Source organism: Equus przewalskii, chromosome 1, assembly GCF_037783145.1.
Source record: "Equus przewalskii isolate Varuska chromosome 1, EquPr2, whole genome shotgun sequence".
In the NCBI taxonomy this organism is placed as follows: domain Eukaryota; kingdom Metazoa; phylum Chordata; class Mammalia; order Perissodactyla; family Equidae; genus Equus; species Equus przewalskii.
In genome coordinates, this window is record NC_091831.1 from 44943624 (window position 1) to 44968652 (window position 25029).

Sequence of the window (25029 nt, forward strand, 5' to 3'; positions counted from 1 at the left end):
GTTTTGCAGTTTGCTTTTTTAGTTCCTTTATATATAAAGTAAGATCTTTTATTTTAGATTTTTCTTGTTTCTTGAGATAGTCCTATCACGATGAACTTTCCTCTCAGAACTCCTTTTGCTGCATCTCATTGATTTTTGGAAATCTATGCTTCCATTTTCATTTCTCTTAAGGTAATTTTTGTTTTCTTCTTTGATTTCTTCATTCACCCATGGGTTGTTCAGTAGTATGCTGTTTAGTCTCCATGTATTCGTGTTTTTTCCAGTTTCCTTCTTGTACTTGATTTCTAGTTTCATATTGTTGTGGTTGGAAAAGACTTTTGATATAATTTCAATCTTCTTACATTTACTGAGAGTAGTTTTATGGCCTAATGTGTGATCTACCATTCTATGTACACTTGAAAAGAATGTGTACTCTGCAGTTTTTGGATGGAATGTTCTGTATATATCTGTTAAATCCATCTGTTCTAGTTTGTCATTTAAGGCCTATATTTCGGTTTTCATTTTCTGTCTCGATATCTATCCTTTGACGTAAGTGGGGTATGAAAGTCCCCTACTATTATTGTATTACTGTCAATTTCTCCCCTTATGTCTGTTAATATTTGCTTTGTATATTTAGGTTCTCGTATGTTGGGTGCATAAATATTTAGAAATGTTATATTTTCTTGTTGAATTGACTCCTTTATCATTATGTAATGCCTTTCTTTGTCTTTTGTTAGTCTTTGTTTCAAAGCCTATTTTTTCTGATATTAGTATTGCTACCCCAGTTTTTTCTTTATATTTGAATGAAATATCTTTTTCTATCCCCTCACTTTCAATTTGTATGTGTCATTACATCTGAAGTGAGTCTTTTATAGGCAACATAAAGATGGGTCTTGTTTATTTACACATTCACCCATCTTATGTCTTTTGATTGAAGAATTTACTTAATTTACATTTAAAGTAATTATTTATAGGTATGTACTTATTGCCATTTTATTAATTATTTTCTAGTTGGCTCTGTAGTTGTTCTCTGTTCCTTTCTTCTTCTCTTGCTCTCTTCCCTTGTGGTTTTATAACATTCTTTAGTGCTATGTTTGAGTTCTTTTCTCTTTATTTTTTTGTGTGTATTATTATAGGCTTTTGGTTTGTGGTTATCATGACCACATATATAACAATCTGTATACATATAGCAGTCTATTTTAAGTTGAAAGTCACTTAAGCTCAAATGGATTATAAAGGCTTTAAATTTTTACTCCCCCCTCCCACAGTTAAAGTTTTTGAGATCATATTTTACATCTTTTTGTGCATCCCTTATCTACCTAATGTAGCTAGAGTTAATTTTACTACTTTTGTCTTTTAACCTCATAGCAGTATTATAAGTGGTTGATTCACTACCTTTACTATATAATTGCCTTTACCAGTGAGGTTTTTTCTTTCATATGTTTTATATTTCTATCTATGGCCTTTTGTTTTCCACTTAAAGAAGTCCCTTTAACATTTCTTGTAGGGCCAGTCTAGTGGTGATGAACAACTTTAGTTTTTGCTTGTTTTAGGAAACTCTTTATCTCTCTTTCAATTCTGAATGATAACCTTGCCAGGTAGAGAATTCTTGGTGCTAAGTCTCTACCTTTCAGTTCTTTGAATACCTCATTCCACTCCCTTCTGTCCCATAAAGTTTCTTCTGAAAAATCAGCTGATAGCATTACAGGGCTTCCCTTGGATGTGGCTAGTTGCTTTTCTTTTACTGCTTTTAAGATTCTATATTTTTAACTTTTGAATTTTGATTATAATGTGTCTTGGTTTGAATTTCTTTGGGTTCATCTTGTTTGAGACTCTCTGTACTTCTTAGACCTGGATGTCTGTTTCTTTCCTCAGGTTAGGGAAGGTTTCAGTCATTATTTCTTCAAATATTTTTCTGCCCCTTTCTATCTTTCTACTCCTTTTAGGACACCTATAATGCAAATGTTAGTAAGCTTGATGTTGTCTTAGCCATCCCTTAACCTATCCTCATTTTTTAAAATTCTTTTTTCTTTTTGCTATTCACATTGTGTGATTTCCACTACCATGTCTTCTAGCTCACTGATCCCTACTTCTGTATCATCTAATCTGCTGTTGATTCCCTCTAGTGTATTTTTCATTTCAGTTATTGTATTCTTTGGTTCTGATTGGTTCTTTCTTATATTTTCTAAACCTTTGTTGAATTTGTCACTGTGTCAATCCATTATTCTCCTGAGTTTGGTGAGCACCCTTATAATCACTACTTTGGATACTTTATCAGGTAGGTTACTTATCTCCATATCATTAAGGTCTTTTTTCTGAGGTTTGGTCTTTTTCCTTTGTTTGGAGCATATTTCTGTGTTTTTTTCTTTTTCATTTTGCTTGGCTCTCTCTGTGTGTTTCTATGTATTAGAGGAAACTGCTACCTCTCTCAGTGGTGGTGACCTTGTGTAGGTGATGATCCTTCCCGTTCAACTCTGTCCTAGTTCTTGGTTGTCTCTTGAACCTTTGTGGTTGTCTAAATCACCTGATTTATTCTTGATATGCCCTGGTTGTTGAGGGCATGCCAAGACCTGTCAGTGTTCCAAGGGGAGGAATCTCATTTAGCACTTGGATTAAGGCTGACTGGAAGCCAGATCCTCAGGGAGCAGCTTTTAAATTATGCAAATATATACAGTCCTATGGGGCCAAAACTGTAATCCTTGCTGGCCTTCATACCAAGAGATCTGGAGGAGTCCCCTGGATGATAGTTGCAAATATCAGGGTTCCTGATGAGTATATGTTTTTAGATTTGCAAATGATTCTCTTTCATATGTAGTCTCTGTACTTTTCAAAATGCTGTTATTTCACTGGCATTATTCAGGGCTAGGGAGACCACACACAAACACTTCAATAGGGGAATCTCCCTTTCCTATAGCACTTTGGGGCCCTCGGCCATCAACCCCATTGGTTTTCTAAGCCAGATATTTTGGGGGTTCATCTTTCTGGTGCAAACTCCAGGGTCTTGGGTGCCTGATATAAGGCACCAACTCCTCACTTCTCCCAGAGAAGCACTCATGTGATGAGATCTCTCCCTATTATGTGCCGCTGCCATACTGGGTGTGGGGTATTTGGCCAGAGCATTTCTCTGCCTCTCCTACCCATCTCGATGCACTCTTTTTTATCCTTTGTATTGGAGCAGGGGTTCTGCTAGCTCTCAGTTTCTTTCCTGGGGAAACTGACCCATATGTAGCTACATATTTGTTGTGTCCATGGGATGAAGTAAGTTCAGGCTCTTCCTATGCTACTATCTTGAACCACTTCCAGGTTCTAGTTATTCTTATTAACAATTCTATCATTGGCCTATTGTTATTTCCATTAATCTTCTCTAGTGATGGGATAGGGCTAGTACATAATCCAGAATTACAGAGTTTCTTTGCAAGGATATTTGCATGATGTATCTTTTAACATTGCCATGGTATTGCTGCCAGAAAACTCTTAGATAAAGAATTTTCGGTAAATAGAAACTGATTATCTTACTGTTTTTAATATGTAAGTTAGCCTTTCTGTGTATATTTTGGGTATGCTATGGAATGAAGCAGTTAATATTACACAACAAACAGAAACGCATCATGATTGTCTTCAAAGGTCACACTTTTGAGGGCCTGCTGTCAAAAGCCACATTTAAACTGGCTGGAGAGAGGGACTGCTCTATCAGGTTTAATGGATCCAGGGAACTCTCAGTGATAAATACAGATTGCATGCGCTGTCTTGGCTCCAGTGTCGGTAGGTCACTGGAGAATATTCCTTCTAGTTTTCTTTTTCTGTGGGTGTATTTCACCTTACATATTCAAACGTACTCCCATGGAATTGATATTTAACAATCGCTATTTCACAAAGATCCTCGTTTGAACTTAACTCTTAGAAATTTAGAGAATAAATTGAAAATCTTTCAAACTTCACTATCATTGGGAAGGAAATTGGATGGCATCTCCTTTAAAGTGTTCCTCATCTAATAATAGAAGGAGATTTTAGAGGCATTGAAATATGTGTGTGTGCACTCTGGGAATTTTATATTATAAGAAGCTACTGTGGGAATTTTCTTTTCTTTTTTCTAAAGTGCTATCCTATTTCTTTCTGCAACAAGGGAGGTTAAAAGTCTGATTAAGATTACCTTTATTAAAGTAGACCCAGCAGTGAGAAATATGAAATAACTGGACTTGAGAAAATACTTATTGTGCTTTCTAGAATTTAAACTAGCTAAAGGGAGGCACAAAGATAACAAGAGTTGAGCAAGTGCTCCGAGAGAGGGAGAGAGAAGACAAGACAAAGACACAGGAAGGAGATAGAAAAATTAGAACAGAAGAGAGGTTGGGCGAAACAGACTAAAAAAAATGAGAATAAAGTGATAAGAGAGACATCCACTTATAAGCGAAGAAAGAGTAATAAGAAGGAACTAAAGGCAGTTCCATTATATAAGAAAGAACTAATGAAAATTGACAGAAAGTTGAAGGAGGTAGAGGAAATAAGAAAACAATAGAAAACGTACAGATGCCAAATGGTTATTGAGTTTCTATTCTATGCCAGTTACCTTAATAAATGCAGCTTAGATATTCACTGGCTAGATGGGGAGAAAAGCACACAAAGAATTACAGTACACAGAAAGAAGTATCTAGAAGGTATAGTGATTGTTCTAAGAAAAGTGTGGTCAATTTAACATATACTGTGTGATTGTGTGTGTATATTTGTGTAAATGTTTTCAGACAAAGGAAACCTAAAGAAACATTGATTAATGATGAGGAAATATTAAGTCTACCTTACTTTCATTTGCAAATAGTAATAATTATTTTAATATACCAAAAAACATGGATTTATCACTACCTATATGCTAGAAAGCATGCTAAAAAATTTACATACATAACATCAGTTAATCCTAACAGCAATCTAATCAGAGTTGTTACTGTCCTTTTTTAACAGAGAACTGAGTCTTAGAAAAGTTTCATAACTCATCATAAATCATATATTGATTTTGCCCAGATTTGAAAAAGGCCCATCTGATTCCAAAGTTCATGCTTCAACTACTGTGCCATAGATAATCTTTCATATCCACGCACTACCAAGGCTTTATCATCTATTAATCCTCTCCTGTTCCATTTTGCTTTGACTGCACATATGAATTTATAACATATCGAGTTTGAATTGAATGTAGCTCCTCGGTCATTTTCCAAGACACTCAAAACTATCTGATCCTAAGATCTTTCTATGACTAACTACAACTAGCACAAACTTTAACACACTTCTCAGCAGGCAACCTCTTAACTCCAGATGCTCACAATCTACAGTATATTGATTTATACTCGTGATCTCAATTTGTCCCTTTTGCTGACGTTTCTTGTGAACTAGGCTCTAACATTCATAAGGTCAAAAAGCATATGTTAATGGGCTGACCCGGTGGCGTAGTGTCTAAGTTCACATGCTCCATGTCAGTGGTCCAGAGTTTGCAGGTTCGGATCCTGGGCGCAGACCTAGCATTGTTCATCAAGCCACACTGTGGGAGCATCCCACATAAAACAGGGAGATTGGCACAGATGTTAGCTCAGTGACAATGTTCCTCAAGCAAAAAGAGGAAGATTGGCAACAGATGTTAGCTCAGGACCAATCTTCCTCACACACACACACACACACACACACAAAATGTATTATATTTGTATCCCCAGATCTTAGCAAAATGCTGGCATATGATAGATGTTGATAAATACATATTGAATAAATGGACATATAAAAGGAATTGATAATAGCTTCCATCATCCTCCTAAGGTCCCATGGATCAGGGTCCATAGTATTGTACTTTCACGAGTCCTGTAGTACTTTATACTAAGACTATAAGATATAGTGGTTAAGAGTGTGACAGCCTGAGCCAGGCTGCCTGAGCTAGGATCATGGTTCTTAGATGTAGGAGCTGTGTGCCCTTAAGCAAGATGGCTCGATATCTTTAAAGCTTTAGTTTCCTCATCTGGAAAATAGGAATAATTTACCTCATGGGACTTTAGCGAATTTAACAGAATTTATCACATGATATTTTAGTGAAGATTAAATAAATTAGAGAATGTACACTTTGCTGAACATTCCTTTCTTCTGTCTCTACTAGAAATCTGGCTCTTCCCATAAGATGCTATTTTTCGGGAGTTCTCTCAGGGGTGGTGGTTGTTTTACCATATCCTTGCACTACCAGCACCTGAGGTGGAGTATATGATTTTGAACTTTTACTCCTGCTCCTCTATTAACACTGTCACTCTAACTAAAACAGAGAGAAAAAAAAGAGGAAAGGAAAAAACACTTTCTGGGAAAAACACCTTTACATCTTATATCTTCAAACTGCCTGCTTTTCCTCTTCCTCCACTCTCTCTCAAAACCTCTATAAGGGTCTGGTCCTGTGGCTGAATGGTTAAGTTCACACACTCCACTTCGGTGGGCTGGGATTCACCAGTCCAGATCCTGGATGCACACCTACACACTGCTCATCAAGCCATGCTGTGGCAGCATCCCACAGGGAAGAACTAGAATGACACAACTGGGATCTACAGCTATGTACTGGGGCTTTGGGGAGAAAAGAAAAAAAGAAGATTGGCAACAGATGTTAACTCAGGGCCAATCTTCCTCACGAAAAAAAAAGTATAAAAGAAAAAATATTTAAAAAGAACACTACAAATTTTCACCCTCAACATTACACCACAACTATTTCTGTCAACGTCAGGAACGAGTGCCACATTGCTAATTCAATATTCACTTCTTATACTTCACCTTACTTGATTCGACTTGACAAAGCTGATCACTTTCCCCTCGCGATGCTCTCTTCTTTTGGTTTTTAGTAAACCACCCTCCCCTGGTTTTCCTCTCATTAACTGTCTCTCCAGATCAATATCCTTTTCAATTTCTCCTCATCTTCCTGGACTATATTTTTATGTGTTCTTATGGCTCAGTTCTAACTACATTTATTCCTTTGATGAGGTTGATCAGTCTCTCCTGAGAGTTAGACCAAATATATCGATAACAAACCTTAAATGCCATCTTTGTTTTCCCTATATCCAATGCACTAGCAAATTCTATTGGGTATACCTTCAAAATATATCTACAGTCAACCATTTTTACCACCTCTGTCATGAAGACCTGGTCTAAGGTATCTTTATTTTCTGCCTGGAATATGGTTAACAAACTTCTCACTGGTCACCCTGATCTTGACTGCTGATTCTCAATATGAGGGCCAAAGCAATTTTGTTAAAATGAGTGAAATCCTTTACTTGTCTGCTTGAAACACTCCAGGAGCTTTCCTTCTCGCTCAGAAAAAGCCAGTGTCCTCAGAATTGCCTACAAGGCCTTGCCCCATCTGCTTCCTCTCTCATCTCTCTGATTATCACTTTTGCCTCTCAGCTCACATCTCACCCATCACAGCTCGCTTGCAAGATTGTGTTCTTCAAACACACTAACATGTCCCCATCTCAACTCTGTTCTGAACTCACTGTTCCCTGTTTTCCCTGCTCTTCCCCTAGGAATCTATACGGCTTTTCCCCTCCTGCTCTTCAAAATTTTGCTCAGAGGGTACCTTCTCAGTAAGTCCTTCCCACATTGCCCTGTTTAAAATTGTATCCCAACCCAGTATTCCTTTTATCTGCTGTATTTTTTGATATAACCCTCTTCACATACTAACACACTACATAATTCTCTTATTGATTTGGATTATTTTCTATCTTCTTCCAATATAAAGCAAACCCCAGAAAGATGAGAATTTTTGTCTATTTGGTGGTTTGTTACATCTGCAACACCTAGAACAGGGCTTGACACTTAGCAGTCACTTAAAAATATTTGTATAAAACTATGTAAGCTTGTGTAACTGAAATGTAATGGTACATATACTACACATGTCAATATAATTATGGAATGTGAGTAGAGTGTGTAGTATGTGTAAGGTGTTTGGCACATGCAAGTCACTGGATAAGTGTTAGCTATAATTATTAAAAAATTAATCTGCACATAATAGATGTTATATATATTTGCTATACCTAAATAAATGAATGAATGAAAGAAAATAATGAGTATAAAGCATGATTAATATACCTTTAAAATGCTGTATATTTTTCCCTATGGGGATATCACCAGAATTGCATTTTATGTATCCAACAGGCCAACTGTGGCCAAATCCTGGATATAACTGCATAAAATATTGATGACTGAGGGACCAGCCCAGTGGTGCAGTGGTTAAGTTCACACATTCCACTTCGGTGGCCTAGGGTTTGCCAGTTCAGATCCTGGGTATAGATCTATGCACTGCTTGTCAAGCCATCCTGCGGCAGGCATCCCACATATAAAACAGACAAAGATGGGCATGGATGTTAGCTCAGGGTCAGTCTTCCTCGCCAAAAAAAAAAAAAGAAAAAAAGAGGAAGATTGGTGGCAGATGTTAGTTCAGGGCTAATCTTCCTCAAAAAAATAAAAACCAACAAAATATTGATGACTGAGTTAACATTGTCTTTTTCACATGTTATCTAAGTCTGAGGCTGAACAGGTCTCATCAGTATTCCAATTGCTCAATAAAGACACTTAATAAACTCTGAGTATCTGAACCGTAATCACCTAGCAGTCTAATTGAGCAGCCCTGAGGGGCAGTACAGGATCCTACCAGAGTGGGGAAGATTAGTAGCACGGACTGGGCTGCTAATCTCAGGAACCATAGCTGCAGTGTGATCTGCCAACCCTAGGAACAAATGCCCAGAACAGCAGCTGATAATCAGAAAGAGAAAGACACCTGAAGAAAGGAGAGTTCAGCCTGAGTTTTCTACAAAGACTTTTCTAAATGAAAAGCAGCTCACCAACTTGCTTCTATATTATTAAAGAGAGCTTTCATCTCTCAATCTACTTTTTTTAATTTAATGCTTACTTGTTTCAATAATTGCTAATTGGGTCATTCTGCCAAGGGCTGGGGGAAACTAAAGTAAATGAGACAGTCTCTGTCTTCAGGATTTATAATTCAAACATCAAAACAGGCATTCTATGACATGTTATAATATAAAGGGGAAGATGGACATCAATTTTTTCTAGCTTGATTGAAGTATAATTCACAAATAAAAATTTTATATAATGTGGTGGCTTGATACTTACACATTGTGAAATGATTACCACAACAAGGTTAATTAACACATCCATCGCCTCATATAGTCACCTTTTTTTTTCTTTTTTAGTGTGATGAGAACACTTAAGATTCACTCTCTTGGCAAATTTAAAGTATACAACACAGTATTATCAACTATCATCCCCATACTGTACTTAGATCTTCAGAACTTACTCATCTTATAGCTGGAAGTCTGTACCTTTTGACCAACTTGTCCTCATTTAATTTTTATTTTTTTAGGAAGATTAGCCGTGAGCTAACTGCTGCCAATCCTCCTCTTTTTTCTGAGGAAGACGGGCCCTGAGCTAACATCCATGCCCATCTTCCCTACCACAGCATGGCTTGCCAAGCGGTGCCATGTCCACACCCGGGATCCAAACTGGCGAACCCCGGGCCACCAAGAAGTGGAACGTGCACACTTAACCACTGCGCCACCTGGCCGACCCCTGTCCTCATTTAATTTTGATTGAGTGTCAATAGTAACAACATCGAAAAATAATGAAAAAGTTAGTATCAAGGAATAAGTAGAATTTGAGTAAAATTTGGAAGGAAAGGTTAAGATCTTGATGTCATAATATAATAGCACTGCATGTGATTATTGCATATGGAGCTGAGATAATCGGTTTGGTCTCAGCTTTGCCACTTAATATTGGGATTAATATCACAACATGAAGTTAACTTAACTTCTCCGTGCTTCTGCAGTTTCCTGACCTATAAATGAGGCATGACAGTAGTGAAATGGCATGCAATTATTATTAGAATTACAAGGACTTCATAGAGTTCTTGTGTAGATTAAACAATTTGCATGAAGGGCTTAATTAATAAATGATAAATAAATATTAGTGGTTATTACAACGAGATGCTGTTTTCACATAAAATACATATCGATATGATTCATGATTTCAAGAAATTTGTTGAATATGTAGGAAATATGTGTATGAAATATGAAGGAAGACTTTTAATAGTGTATGAAAAGACGTTAAATAAAATCACTTACAAAAATGAGCACCACAAGCAAGTGATGGATAGCTTCTAGGGGTATAACACAGAGAGAGTCAGACAGAGAGACAGAGACACAGAGAGAGACAGAGATAGACACAGGCGTGATTGTTTTTAGCTGGAGTTCTATGAAGGAGATGAGCTTATAAATGAGCCTTGGATAGACGGTGATCACAATCAAGTACACGTTGTTTTGTTACCTTTGGATACTTTAAAATCTAGCCTTCTTTGAATGAGATTATAAAACAGCATGTACAACCCTCCGTGCTGCACAGAGATAACTGTATACATCCTAACTCAGAACATTAGTTGGGTATTTTTCAGTTTGTCTAAAATTTTCATAGTCTCCTTAAGTTCCTTAACATGAAAACTCAAAATTTGTCCTGCGAACATTTTCTCACTATCTCTACCCCAAATTCCTTGTCAGATTTTCCATTTGTTATTCTCCCAAAACATATACACTGTATATATTTCTATTATTATATAGATCACATTGTATTGACTGGCCTTCTCATTATTATATTTGAATGAAGAGACTGCCTCATTTTGTTTCCCTAATATTTTTGCCAGAGTTAATATTCAATAAAATATTAACTAAATAAATATTCTACAGAGAATTGAAAATGTGGACTGGAGAAAAAGTAATTATATTCATTGGATATGCAGTTAGATGACTGCATTATGTAAGGGAATTTAGAGGGAACAGAAAATGACAAAAGACAGGATCTCTTTTAAAAATCAGAAAATACCCAGATTTGTTTATTATAGAGTATGGCTCCTTATGGAAATATAAACAAGAGTGGGACAGTTTGAAATCATAGAGTAGGAAAAGGTAGAATATTCACCAAGAAGATGAAGAAGAACTCTGATACGTAGACAATCAGAGAAAGTCAGTACAAAGAACGTCTGAGAAAAAGGAAGTTACTGAAAGGAAGATCAATAATGCTGTTTGCTGAAATGGTAGAAAATTACAGGATTTGTGCAAGAAAGTAGTCATTGAAGACCTTAGAGAGTGCAGTTTTAGTAGAGTTGTGAGAAAAACGAAATTGCAGAGCTTAAGGGAATTGGTGAAGAAGTGGTGGTGACAAGTAGAGAGATCTGACAGGAAAAGATCCAACTAAGAAAAGCCACTCTATTATGAGTTGTACGAGTCATTGATGACTCAGAGCCAAGCAAGATTATAATTACATTTTTGCTCAATTTCTGTTTCTATTAAGAACATTTAAAATGAGTTCTGCCTTTTCATGCAACGAGGATGTGAGCATTTTATTTTTCAATGGGTTCAAATTTTTCAGGTTGTTAAAGCACAAAGGGAAGTATCTACCATACCAGTTATCATTAATTTTATCTGCACAGCTTAGACACTGAATTAGACCTTTTACTTCTTTTCCTTGTCTCAACAGGACAAATGAGAGTATCTGAAGCATCAGTACTTTGCTATTCTAAGTTATCTGAGAAATAACCTTTTTGTGTGTGCACGCACGCATGCATGCGCATGCTAGCAAAGAATCTTCTAAGTACGATAATTGGTCTTCTGTTTATCAGAGTTTATTTATTTCTGGTTCTTTAGTTCTCTGGCCTTCCAGGATATGCAAATACGTTTTGAGTGAGCCTACTACTGGTATATACAAAAGCTATTGAAGTAATCCTTCTAGCCACAAGGTCAGAGCTTAGAGAAGACACAGAGTTTATATTTCTGAACTTGCTTAGTGGGAAATTGTTGTTGAAACAAGAAAAGACATATCCTTTCAAACCTTTGCTCTAAAACTAAATCCATTTTGAGGGTACAGTCATCCACAAGATTACCCACCTTCAGAAAAGAAGTGACGAGAAATACAAGTGTGAGTACAACCTAAAAAAAGGAACAGCCAAGCTTTCATCTAGAGATGAAAGTTAGATTGTTTAGGAAAGCTTTATTGGAGTAAGCATTGAGACTAACAATGCTCTTTCTTGTCATCCCATTCTAAATGTCACATTATAATGTAACCTAGACAATGTATATAAATCTAATAGCTTACAAAGCTTCAAAAAATAAAGACAAACATTCAGGATTTTAACTAAGCCTGTAGGGGAAACAAAACTTGAATTTAAACTCTCAGAATAAAAATTCACTCTATAAAACGGAATACCTGAAAGGGGTATTCCTTTCAATGAAAAGATGTCTACAACATATTAAGATAACAATTTGCATAAAAATGTATGCAGTACATGGTTTTATTTTTGTCTAAGATGTGTATTATCTATGTACTATATACATGTGCGTGTCTGTGCACATATATTTGTTCCATTTCTATGTATGCTATCTGAAGAATCATATTTAAATGAGGGATTAAGAAGTTTCAGAGACAACCAAGTTCACTGAAAATTACTTAGGTACAGTCTCCAATAATCACCTTTAATTTAATTTGATTATAACTGAAACAGACTCATAAGAAATTATTGCATTGTCCTATGTTCAGAGAAAGATAAGAAGATGAAGATAACCTACATTAAGCTTATAAATAACAAAATCAAGGGATAAGGAATTTTTTTAAGATTTTCAGCGTAATGCAGGGGAGACGGTGAATGTCCCACAAATAGAGCACGCAGTCCTCGAGGCACTACAGATATTACCACAACAGTGCTCCATGCGACAGTCTATGACAGCCCGGTGACAGGGATCTTTAAGAGCATTGAACTATTCTTGTAGAGCTGTTACGTTTGTTTAACCATCTCTTCTTAAGGCATCTAAAGGGCTGAAACATCTTGCTCAGAAATATGTGTTTCAGCTCACTGGGTAGTGAGGTTTTCCTTATGATTCTATGATCAGCATCATAATGTGTCTGTCATTCTCTTCTAAGTCTAATTAGCATAAGCCAGTGGCACTCTACTTCATGACCTCTGGATGCATTGATAAAAATGAAAGGGTATAGTCATTAATACTTTTAAGAATAAAATGTAATTTAACAAAGTTAAGTCTTCAAGGTGTTTGGTAAATTTGGAGAGAGATGAAGAAAGAATACACATATAGTGCAGAGGATCACAAAGTATTCATTTATAAATAAATATCTAAATTTATTTTTAAAAGTATAATAATTTAGAAATAATGAGAAATAATAATAGCAATAAAAAGAATTTTTTTTCAGTAAACATTAGCCATATGTCAGGTGCAGCACTAAACTGTATAAAATCAAGTTTCAGAGAGTTATTATTATTTATAAGGGCACCAAGCCTCAGGAAGTGTTGTGACTTTCGAGGTTATAAACAAGGTCCCCCCATATAGTTGTTCTGGTTGTGCACTATGTGAGGGTTCCATTCACATCATAGATATATGCTAATTTATGTAACAGCTCGAGGGCAAGATGAAAGATTTTTGGCTTCCAGGCTAAATGCTCCAGCAGCCAGGGAGAAGCCTTTCCTTAATAAACTCATGTTGGCTTTTGTGGTTTGCGGTCTGCCCTCTCTCTTTCTCTCTCTGTCTGTCTTCAACACACACTCTCTCACACACACACATACTCATTGGCACATATATCTTTTTAAAAGTAACACTCTAACATTTTGGTTCAAAGTTGGGCATAATGTTATGACATAAAGTTGTTTTTCAACAAATACCTTTCCTATCTGATTATGGCAGTAATATATATTCAATATGGACAATTTGAAAATGCAGAGGAAATAACAAAAATTAAAATAAAACATACCCATTACCCATATATAATTTTACTTTCTTCTTCTCTCTCCCTCCCTTTCATCATTCATTCATGAACTCAAAATCAAACCAAAATAAACAAAAACATAAACCCCGTGGACAACTTGGTTAATTTACCTCACTATGAATAATATGTTAGAACAAGGTATATATTTTACATATCTTTTATCTCACACAACATACAACTTAGCAGATGGCCCTGCTTCTCATGACACTTCCTTCTCATGCTCCCATTCGAATAAAATTGTCATGATTGGTAATGCATAAAACTATACGCTAAAATATCAATCCTAAGGCTTTCTTATGGAGAGGAGGAGAAAAATACCATAAACTTCTAATCTATTATGTTTTCTAATTTTCTATCAGTTGGCTAAATTCTGACTTTTTAAATTTAATATAATACTATCAATCTCACTTACATTATTAGTGCTTGCTTAGATATGTAGTAATCAAAAAAATGAAATGTCCATTATGGAATAGGCCATCTACAAATTTTGTTACTGAATCTAAAACCTTATCCCAGCAATTTGAATGAGAAATGTAAAAAGACTGAAAACTTAGCCAAGTCCTCAAGTAATTATAAAATATTAAAAATAATAATTATACAGTATGTTTTTCTTGGAAGCAGTTTCACACATTTGGGTAAGACTAGAATATTCCATTTTAGGTTAAGATATTTATTAAATAAACAGTATCTTTTTTTTCCTTCCAACTCCCTTTTGCCTAATTAAGGAAATGCATAGAAAAGCATAGGAAACTATTCTTAAAAGTCCAGAAGAATCCTATTATTTAATATAGGAAAAATGTAGACTGTTATACTGATAGACTTAGGGTAGTTTAAAATTTTTCTCCTTCATTTTTCTCTATCTGAAAATCCCAACTATGAACATAAATCAGTTGTTAACTATCCTAAGAGACTAATCCAACCAGTGGATTATCTATGGCAAAAGTGTTCCTTTCATTTTCACTTTTTCTCTCATATTTCTATCATGTTTGTGATCATTACCGTTGTCTTCCTTCCATCTAACCACATCCCTGCATTCCCAAGCATTTGGGTAAAAAAAAATTGCTTCAAGAAATTCTTATCACATATTCCAATTTAGTGTTATTTTGTGTTATCCACGCTGTCCTGAATTCTGATTTCATTCCTATATAGTATGGGCTCACAATTTTATACGGATTCAAAAAAATAGTAATTATGAAAACCATTTTCAGGCACCCATACCTGAAAACTGAACAAAAGTGATGTCAAGAGTCCCTAATTGAGAGGGGTCTGAGAGAAGAAAGGCCTGGGGAGTACCTAAGTGAATAGACTGTGTTATTACCTCTGGGGGCACATTGGAGGATGCAAGTGTGGAAGGAATGCTGAAAAGCACATACAATTAAGAAATCTCTATAAAACATTGCAATAAGTTTACATTTCTCTGCCACAGCGCCTATCCCTTCAGTCTTCTTAAGAACTGAGTCACCTACCTCGAGGAGGAGAGAATTGAGAAGGCTTTCTAACTGTGGCTGTAGGGGAGTCTTCACCGTGCAGGACTCCAGGGGGCAGCCCACTGTAGCCCACCCCTGGCAGGTGTGAAGTGGCACTCTGCTTCAGAAAGCAGACTGCTTGATGGCCAAGAGTGACCTGGTAATCTTCTTTTGCAGGCTACTTGAGCACATTTAGGAAGACTAAGAGCTATAATGAACTTGTTAAGGAAGCCAATCCATCACATTACAGGTTAAACCAGGAGTGATTTCCTCTGATAACCTAAATTACATCGCTAAGAACTAAAGGGTTTGTGACTGTCTAATGTGTACACTGACAGCGACCCCTTCCTTGCTAAGTGTGAACACTAAATATGAACAAAAATAGAATGTCTGATGACAAAGAAATCTCAACATCCCGATTTGTCATCTGTTCCTGGGGTACCACTTAAAATGCATTCTTTTAACATAAAGTCACACTCTTTTAAGTTTCTTTGATTTTTACTTTTGCTTCAAAGAACTAGTTACATTATTTTTTAAAATTTGTTTTTAGACTGGAGATTCACAATCTCCATAAATGGTAACAACATGAGCATTAAATTCAGATGCACTTGAAGTGAACACTGTGCTAATTAGCAGAACTTTTCAGGGTGTTGACTTTATGAAAATTGTTGTTATTGTGAATTATTCTGCAAATCCCAAAAGAGGCATAGTTTTCTAACTGTGGAGGACTGGGAATGTCTTAATAAGTGCACAATTTGAACATTGTTTGCAATAAAGTCAAATTAAGTCATCTATCCTCAGATCATTCAATTCAGCCCAGCAAAGCATAAAAAAGTTCACATTCTTTGCTACCACTAAGAGCAACTATAAAAAAGATCAGGAAACCGCCTATGCACCCTGAATGTTGAACAAATATTGAGTAAAAATAGTGAAAAATTTTTAAAAACAATGAAAATTTTTTCAAAAACATAGAAGAGTACAAAACTCAGTTTTCTTGAGCTCTAGGATGAGGATATTTGTCCATTTTTTTTCTTCCTTTAAGCTTAGAGTATTATGTATTTCCTAACTCTCATTATGTGGTATTCAAAGACAGATTCCTCCAATATGAAAATATCCAAGATGGGCACATTTGGGCCACTGAAGACATGATGTAAGTGGTCCCTAAGTAGCTGGATGACTGATATATCATTTTAGTGACTGACTTACTGGTAGGAAATGACTTACAAAGTCTGATTGCCAAGTCTTTTACATGTTTTCACTCTTTCCAAATAAAATAGTGGGAGACGAAATAACACATTGCCAATTAAAGCAATAACACTAAAAGCACCTACGGTTTCTACTTTTCAGTCCTTCAGAGATCTTTTCTCATAGGAAATCGTGGTATCTTTTCCACTGCTAAGCTTTATTTGAGACCACTGTTTGTGTTTGTTTGAGGGTTAGGCACTAAAATTTAAAATTTATTTTTTGCATAGCAGTTAAGCATTCCCTTAGTGAGAATGAGTAAGTGTCCATGTAGAGCACTTACTTGTGTTGAATTTTCTACCATTCTGCAGTCCTTATTAACAAACAAAGTACTTTGGATGCCACTTTTGTAAGATTATTTTAATTAAGGTAAATTATTGCATGGAGCTACTAACCTTTAGAAATGAACTACAAATTAGCATTATTCATTTTCTGCAGTGTGTTTCATTTTCCGTTTAATAACAGAAATCTGGCTAACTCTAAAGGTCAGACTCAAAGCAGCCTTACCATCATCATACTGGCCCAAGCTGATTGCGAAGAGAGAGCCAAGGATAATCCCTGAAGCTAACCATCTCCAGAGATAAAACTGCTGTAACATCTTCTGTCAAATTCCACTCAAGGCTGATCTGAAATAACAAGAGAGAGAAGACACATTTGACAGGTTCATTAATCTGTTACAGGTAAACACAACCGTCACAGCGTAGAAAAGCCTTAATGACTTCATAGTTAATTACCTGTGCCACGCTATCCATTAACAAAGTAACACACTTGTTTAATGCGCTGGAATCCTTTATCTACATGAATTTGCAGACCAGCAATTTCGAAGTAAGGACAGTTTTCTGTTATTTATTTTTCAAGCAAGTAAGTTGAGAAGTTAACATACTGATAATATTGGAACCACACCCTCTTTAAAACTGAGACCCAGTGAGTGAATCAAATGTTAATCAGTTTGTTACTAAATTTATCTTGTCTATACCATAAGTTGTTCTACAGTAATTTAAGATGGTGAAACTACATGAAAATTTCAATGGACATTTGTTTTACACAATCAAGTAGAAAAACCCATCAGTGAAATGCTAATTCCTTTCTGGTAGAGTGATAAGAGAGTGACTTGACTATGCCAACTAAGAATAAGGATAAAGCATCAATTTTTACCACATCTGTCTTTTGAAGCATTTGAATTAATTTCAGTTTAATTCTTTTGTTTTTCTTTGCTAACTCCCAATAAGTAAAGAAACTCAATGAGATATTAGCGGTCAGTGAGCACACCAGAAAGTCATGCTGAAAGAATGATGTGTTCAGTTTCCTTGTAAATTGAAGAAATTATTCACATGGAATTGCTCAAAGTGACCCTGATTATAGATCATAGCATCACAGAGATAGGAAGTCTGTTTCTCTGATTCAGAGGTTCCAAATTCAAATGCCTACAGGGGACAAGAAGACAAAAGGGTGAATTAGCCTTAAGAGACAAGAGGGACGGTGAAGGCTGTGCTACACTGTGTAGTCCCGGGTTTATCTGAAGGGAAGAGCAGATGCTCAGCATCCTTCAATGGCTGTCATATGGGAATGCAAACCAGTGTTGACAAGTCATTCTGGTTTTCCAGAAGATGGTATAAGTCCAAATTTCCATGTGAGATTGCTCAGTGTTTAGATGATTGTCCAATCCTCTTTATAAACTAAATGCTTCTGGCAGGCCATATTGTTCCCTGAGATCCTTCAGTTTATGACTCCTGCCCAGGGTTCTCTCTCCTAGACCAGTTGTGGATAAGGTTCACAAGAATGTACAAAGGAATACTTGAATTCTGTTTTCACATGCATTTTATTCCATCCATGTTTCTGTTTTATTTTTTGTGTGTTTTATAAAGTTTATTTGCACAACAGCATATACAAATATATGTGATTTATTTTAAAATTATATTAAAAGGGCAAGCTCAATTTTTTTTTTACTCATGGAATACACATTCCTTAAATCTCAAAGGTCACTCCACTAGATCACACACATTTAAAAATAGAATCTATTCTTCTTGTGTTTCTTTATCTAAAAAGAAAGCCTTCTTTTTACCTGGCTCTCACACATTTTTTCCCCTAACTGGTAAAGGACGCAGACTCTACTTTTATAACTTCCAGGCACAGATAGCCCAAAGAAGAGCCCATCGTTAGATATCAAGAGAACATAATGATCTATGCTCACTTGCAGGAAAAAGAAAACTAAAACTGACTAATGTCAGTAGTTGTCAGAGCAATGGATGAGAGTGTGGCTTCTTTTTAAATTCAAGTTCTTCAGCTTACCAGTTATATGACTTTGAGTACATTAAATAGCATCTCTGTCTCACTTTCCTTGTCATTAACGTGGAGATAAAATAGTAACTACCTCATGTTTATTTTGAAGATTAAACAAGTAAATGGCTATAAATATACACTCAGAATAGCGCCTCAAACAGGGTGAGTACTCCATAGAGCTTAATATGGGTATTTTTGACTCAGCATCTGCAGAATCTTCAAAGTGCTTAAACAAATATTTTCTCTATCTGTCTTTAGCACAGTTTTTAAGGTAGGTGTTATTATCTCGGTTCTGTGGAGAAAAGGTCATGCTCACCAGCTCAAGGTTACCAAGATGACATCCCATCATCTCATCATTCCATAACAGAATGGACCTGCTCATTCCATAACAGAAAAGGACCAGAAAATTTCCAAGAGGACACGTGGTTCAGAAGGTTTCGAGGGATCTGAGGCCTAGACGGCCAGCTGTATCGCTGCCCTGTACCCTTAGGGAGCAATATTGCTTCCCTCCTCCCAAACCTGGAGCAGAGCCCTACTAAAATTTAGGCAAATAATGGCTTCAGTTCCTTTTTTTTTGTAAATGACAAGATTAAGAAACAGAAAATAGTGCTTAAAATTAAAAAATAAAGAAAAAACACTTAAAGGATATTTATTAGAAAAAACTTAGAGGAAAAGCAATATCTTTACAAATGACAAAAAGACTAAGTTGTGTTCCTTGGTGGGTCCTTAACTTACCACCTTGACTTCCCTCTTACCAGCTTAGTTTTCACTATTATGTTTTTACAAATATGCTATTTTTTTTTTTGCTTCTGATTCAAACCATTTGGTTTCATTTAACAGCCTTCAAGATGAAAACAACCTGATGGGTCATAATTTTAAAATCATTAAAGCCATTGTTTTTATTGTATCTCCAGAAATAGAACGTCTTGATATGTGATCCTGTACATTTTTCTTAGAGGATCATATTTATATTTTTGAGAACATTACAATAAAAACTTGCATAAAAATTCATTTAGAATAGATACAATACTTACCACCTGGAGTAATAAGAATATTCTGGAGAATGTGTTACACTTGTTTATTTTGGAATAATGAGAAAGAGAGTAACTTTTCTATTTTTTCTACTCTTCAATTTGTCTGCATTATTTCCAAAGCAATTTTAATCATTTTCTCTTTTTTTTCTTTTTCCTAAGAAGACTAGCCCTGAGCTAACTACTGGCAGTCCTCCTCTTTTTGCTGAGAAAGCCTGGCCCTGAGCTAACATCTTCCTCTACTTTATATGTAGGACGCCTACCACAGTATGGCGTGCCAAGTGGTGCCATGTCCGCACCCGGGATCCTAACTGGCGAACCCCAGGCTGCTGAGATGCAGAATGTGTGAACTTAACCACTGCGCCACTGGGCCAGCCTTGCAATTTTAATAATTTTAATGGGCTCAATATTTATAGCAACCTGAACGAAAGTTATGACTCACCACATCAACCTGATACCCCAAAACATAGAGCACATACTGACTTAAGAAAATCCTGCCTTCTAAATAAAGACATAATGAGAAGATACCTCCTGGAAAGATGCTAGGATTCTCCAGTCAAAAGACTAAGGACCAGCATGTTCAATAGACTTATTGTGCCACTCACATGACAGTCTACTTTCCAGTGGTACTTCTGTCATCAAATAAGTTGGAACAGATAGAACACTTTAGACAAGCAACCATTTCATTACTAGTTTTACAATCTCTAGAATTACAGACAAAGTTCTTATGGGAGATGGAACCCCAAATCTTGTTAAATGATTGTAGGTAAATGAAGGCATTTCAAACAACACCTCCAATGTTGTACCTTTATAATAAATTCCATATCAAACTCTGCCATTGTTCTCTAAGTACAAATTTTCCCCCCAGATCTCCTTGGCCAATAACATTATGCTCTGGCAATCTAAAGCATGTCTAGTTCTTAAAAGGAATGTAACTGACCCATCAGTAAGTTCATTGCACTTGGTTTTCAGGAGATAATTTAATTGGCATATTCAACACTCTGGTATAGCTAATAAAGATATGGTTTTGCAATAGCGATTTGGGAATAGTATTGTCTTGTTAAAAATATTGGGAAAGAAAACAGCTTTCCCAGTTACGTTATAGTAGTACATGTAAGTGGCTTGAGTTTCCTGAAATTTTCAAGGTGTTTTCTGTAGGCTTAAGAATATTTTACCACAATTATTCAGGATGCAATATACCAAGTATGAATTTCACATCATTTGTATCCCCCACCAGATAAAGCTCACATTCATTTCCATGGCATTCCATGCTCTCAGAAATTCATTTGTTCAACAAGCATTCATGGAGAGTCTATGAAGTACCACTCACTCATCCAGGTAGTTGGAAAATATCAATATAAAAAGCCCACTCATATCTCTGCCCTCAAGAATCCTACATTCAACATGAAGATAGACAAACACTACGCATAAACAAGTTACATAACATGTTAAAAGGTAAGTAACATGAAAACATCAGTTTGCATTTTAAAAATTTTATACTGTCACTTTACACTTGATTGTCGTTGAGAAAATGAAGTAAGATTATATGAAGAAACCAGAATGTTTTCTGATAATGTAACTGAAGGAGAACTTTACAAGGAAAGAGTGCTTATTCCAACAGCCCTGGCTGAAAGCACCCTTGATGGCATCTACTGCCCTGAGTACAGATTGCTGTTCATCTCTTGGAAGGAGAAAAAAGGTTTTTCACCACGTTTTACTTTCAAGCAGCATAAATTTCAAGGCTGGCAATGCACAAAGCTCTGCCCTTCACGTGTTTATCTCTGATCGCTGCATCCGAGTTGGTTGTGGTGGCACATGACAAAAGCAGCCACAGTTGACATCACGGTGGTTTTCCCACTGAAATATTTTTGACAATGTCAACTATCTTTTTAGCTTCTGTCTCTGACTGCTATGTGAAAAACCACTAATTTCCTTGATATATCAAAGTTTGGAGCCTGCTGCCAATACTGTGTTGAGAAATCCCCTATCAATACCGTGTCAGGCAGGAAGCTGGAATCTCTCTGTGAAGCGGGACTTGGACACATGCATCTGCCCTTCAACAGTCTGTTCACTCAAACTCTGGTGCCTCCTGTCTCTGACAGCATCTAGATAGAGCTATAAAAATGAAACCTGTCACAGTTCAGTATTCCTTACAAGAAATATATACTGTCTACATGCTAGAATAAAGCAAACTTCCTTCAAAGCAGCCTCAGCTATCAGATTGAAAACACGAGGCTTTCCAGAGTCACCACATCTCCCCACACCAAATATGAATTTCCTTAACTGACTGGTTGGAAAGCTCTCCTCCACCTCACCATGGTGGGAAACATCAAGAAGATTTTCATTGCTCCAGAGAATCGTTATCACTCATATGCATGACTGGATGAATCTTCTTTTGCTTCTTTCTTTCTCTGTAATATGAACTTCAAGAAATAAATTTCAGAGATTCTTTCAGATATATGCCCTCTTTCTAGATTACTTTATACTTTTTCCATTATTATAATTTATATGTAATTTGTATTAAATATATCTAGAATATATTTGTTTATACTTTTATATTACATACCTACATATGATATATTTATAAAATATACTCATATAATATAGAAGATATAATGAAATATGTTTCTATGTAATACAAAGTATATCATATTTTGTGTAATATAAAATATAGTAAAATATATTTATATAACTTTATATCACATTTTTACACATAAAATCTATGTACAGAAATACATTGATATTTTATTGAAATTTATACTATCCATATACAAATAATGATATTATCTCTCATTTATATTTTCTTTCAGTCATGAGCTGGATTCTGCTTCAAGGACAGAAATGGCCAGACTGTAGCTAATTCCAGGCAAGGGCAGTAAATTAACCTATGTTTTCACTGGGCACTGTGAGATCTAAGGCTCCTCACCAGCCTGGCCCAGACAAATCAGGCTTATCTGATCTTTGCTGGAGCTTACAGCTTGTTGACATGCCACAACGTCTGAGTATACCTTGGCTGTCCACTTTAAAATGTATATTTATTTGTGCTCTTGCTCTCTCTCCGTATATATACATATATATAAACACACATACACACACTCTCACTATATATATATATTTATATATACACATACATTCTCAATGTGGTAGAATCAAAGAAAGCTGATGAAAATAATTTCAAAATGCGGAAGAGAAGAAATCCATAGGAACTAATCTTGCCGTCACTGCAATTATTTATAGACAATGTGCTGAATTTCAGTTTTAAACATTTTAATTATATACTCAATAGTTGTAAACATTAAACGAGACTGATTTAACTGAAAATACATTATTTCCTGAAACCACATGATATACATAAGGAAAGTCCAAGTTTGGACATTCTTCTACAAACTTTGGTGCACCTTTAGAAAATTCAATCAGTAACAACATAACAGCAAGGGTCTACCCTTTTTTAAATGGTAGTTTTAATCATAAAACTCTAATAAAGGAGGAAGAGATATTGGTTTTCTTTTTGGGTAATACTCCTCACCAAGAAAACAAATTACTGACAAATGTAATTAGCCTATTTACATTTATAGATTGTATCCTACTAGAAAAAGGTCAATTTTTAATTTAATCAATACAAGTATAAACCATTATTTTATAATAATAAGCTAGTCATACTAGTTTGCTTAATAAAATGTGCATAAATCAAAATTTTAAAAAGAGAGTGGATTTCAATATGTATGTCCACTATTGCTATCTTATTGCATACTCTTTCTAGTGTTTATACATGCATTTACTCAATAAGAATTTATTGTATGATATTGAGTACACGTCAGACTCTCTGCTTCTACTGCAGAAATAAATCAGTTTAGTTTCCTTGCAATGACTTTGCTATTGAGCAAGTACCATATTTCATACTTGCCATAACATATCATTTCAAAGTACTTTAGGAAAATGATTCTAAATTAGGGAAGCAATGAATTTTAATTTCCAATTTTAAGGGATTTCCAATGAATCCATGTTTTCTGAACTATAATCTAAAAGCTAGTCTTAAACATAAAGATATTTCTCACAATTTCTTGGAAAAATAACAAGAAAAAGCTTAGTTTGAAAGGAGCCAGCACTCTGAAATAGAAAAAGCTCAAGCATTATTTTCTCTGTGGGGTGCTTAACATAAAAATATAACCAAGTAAATTTAAAACTATATTTGAAAGCTCAGGAAAGTGTATGCATGGTTTTAAAAGGAAGCCTGAAGGAGAGTTCTGTGTAATATTTCTGTCATAGGAAGCAGATTATGACTAATATTATTGTTTGATGAGGGTTAAACATTTCAAGAAACACAAATAGATTAATGAATAAATTATTTTTCTCTTAGAGTAAATCCATTAACAAAAATCAAAGTATTAAGACAGTCAAGAGAGATTGAAGGTGAAAGTGTGAAAACGCCAGTGACTTTTCTTTTTTCTTTCTTTTTTTTAAGGCAGATTAGCCCTGAGCTAACTACTCCCAATCCTCCTCTTTTTGCTAAGGAAGACTGGCCCTGAGCTAACATCCATGCCCATCTTCCTCTATTTTATATGTGGGACGCCTACCACAGCATGGCTTTTCCCAAGAGGTGCCATATCTGCACCCAGGATCCGAACTGGCGATCCTTGGGCCACCAAAGAGGAACGTCCACACTTAACTGCTATGCCACTGGGCCGGCCCCGCAAGTGACTTTTTTGATGTATTATAGTAAAAAGTCCTGACTTTGTGATGAGAGAGACTCATGGCGCATTCCTAGCTCTGCACTTCTTTGCCATATAAATGGTAAACTAGTGAGAACTTGTGAGACTTTTGTTAAAATTAGGATAATAAAATCCATTTTATTCTGCTGTAGTTAACAGATGAAAACCTGAACGACAAAAAAAAATCATAGGAGCACTAAAGAATATTCATTTTCAAGTTTTACTGTGTACCTGTTTATTGAATGCTGATTCTGGACAGTATAATTTATAAGATGCAGAAACTACAGACGTGTGAGAAAAAAACTGAAAGAATGAATAATGAATGAATGAATGAATGAATGAATACATAAATAAATAATGGTCCATGTGGAGTTTCCAGTCTAATGGGGTATGAGACTCACACCCTAAAGTGGCCCACAATGAATTGCACGCTTTTATAATCCCCTCCTATAGTATGCAGGTGGAATCTGCGACTTCCCTATAACTAAT

The 25029-nt window shown here is 35.7% G+C and overlaps 1 protein-coding gene across 3 annotated transcripts in view; it reads right to left on the reverse strand.

Annotated features, from left to right (window-relative positions):
* PCDH15 (protocadherin related 15) overlaps positions 1–25029 on the reverse strand; it is a 954225-nt gene that overhangs the window by 720704 nt on the left and 208492 nt on the right. For all 3 annotated transcript variants that reach the window (XM_070611305.1, XM_070611290.1, XM_070611296.1), the window contains exon 2: positions 17028–17146. In XM_070611305.1, the coding sequence (XP_070467406.1) occupies positions 17028–17118 (91 nt within the window). In that variant the 5' untranslated portion in view covers positions 17119–17146. The remainder of the gene's footprint in view (positions 1–17027; positions 17147–25029) is intronic.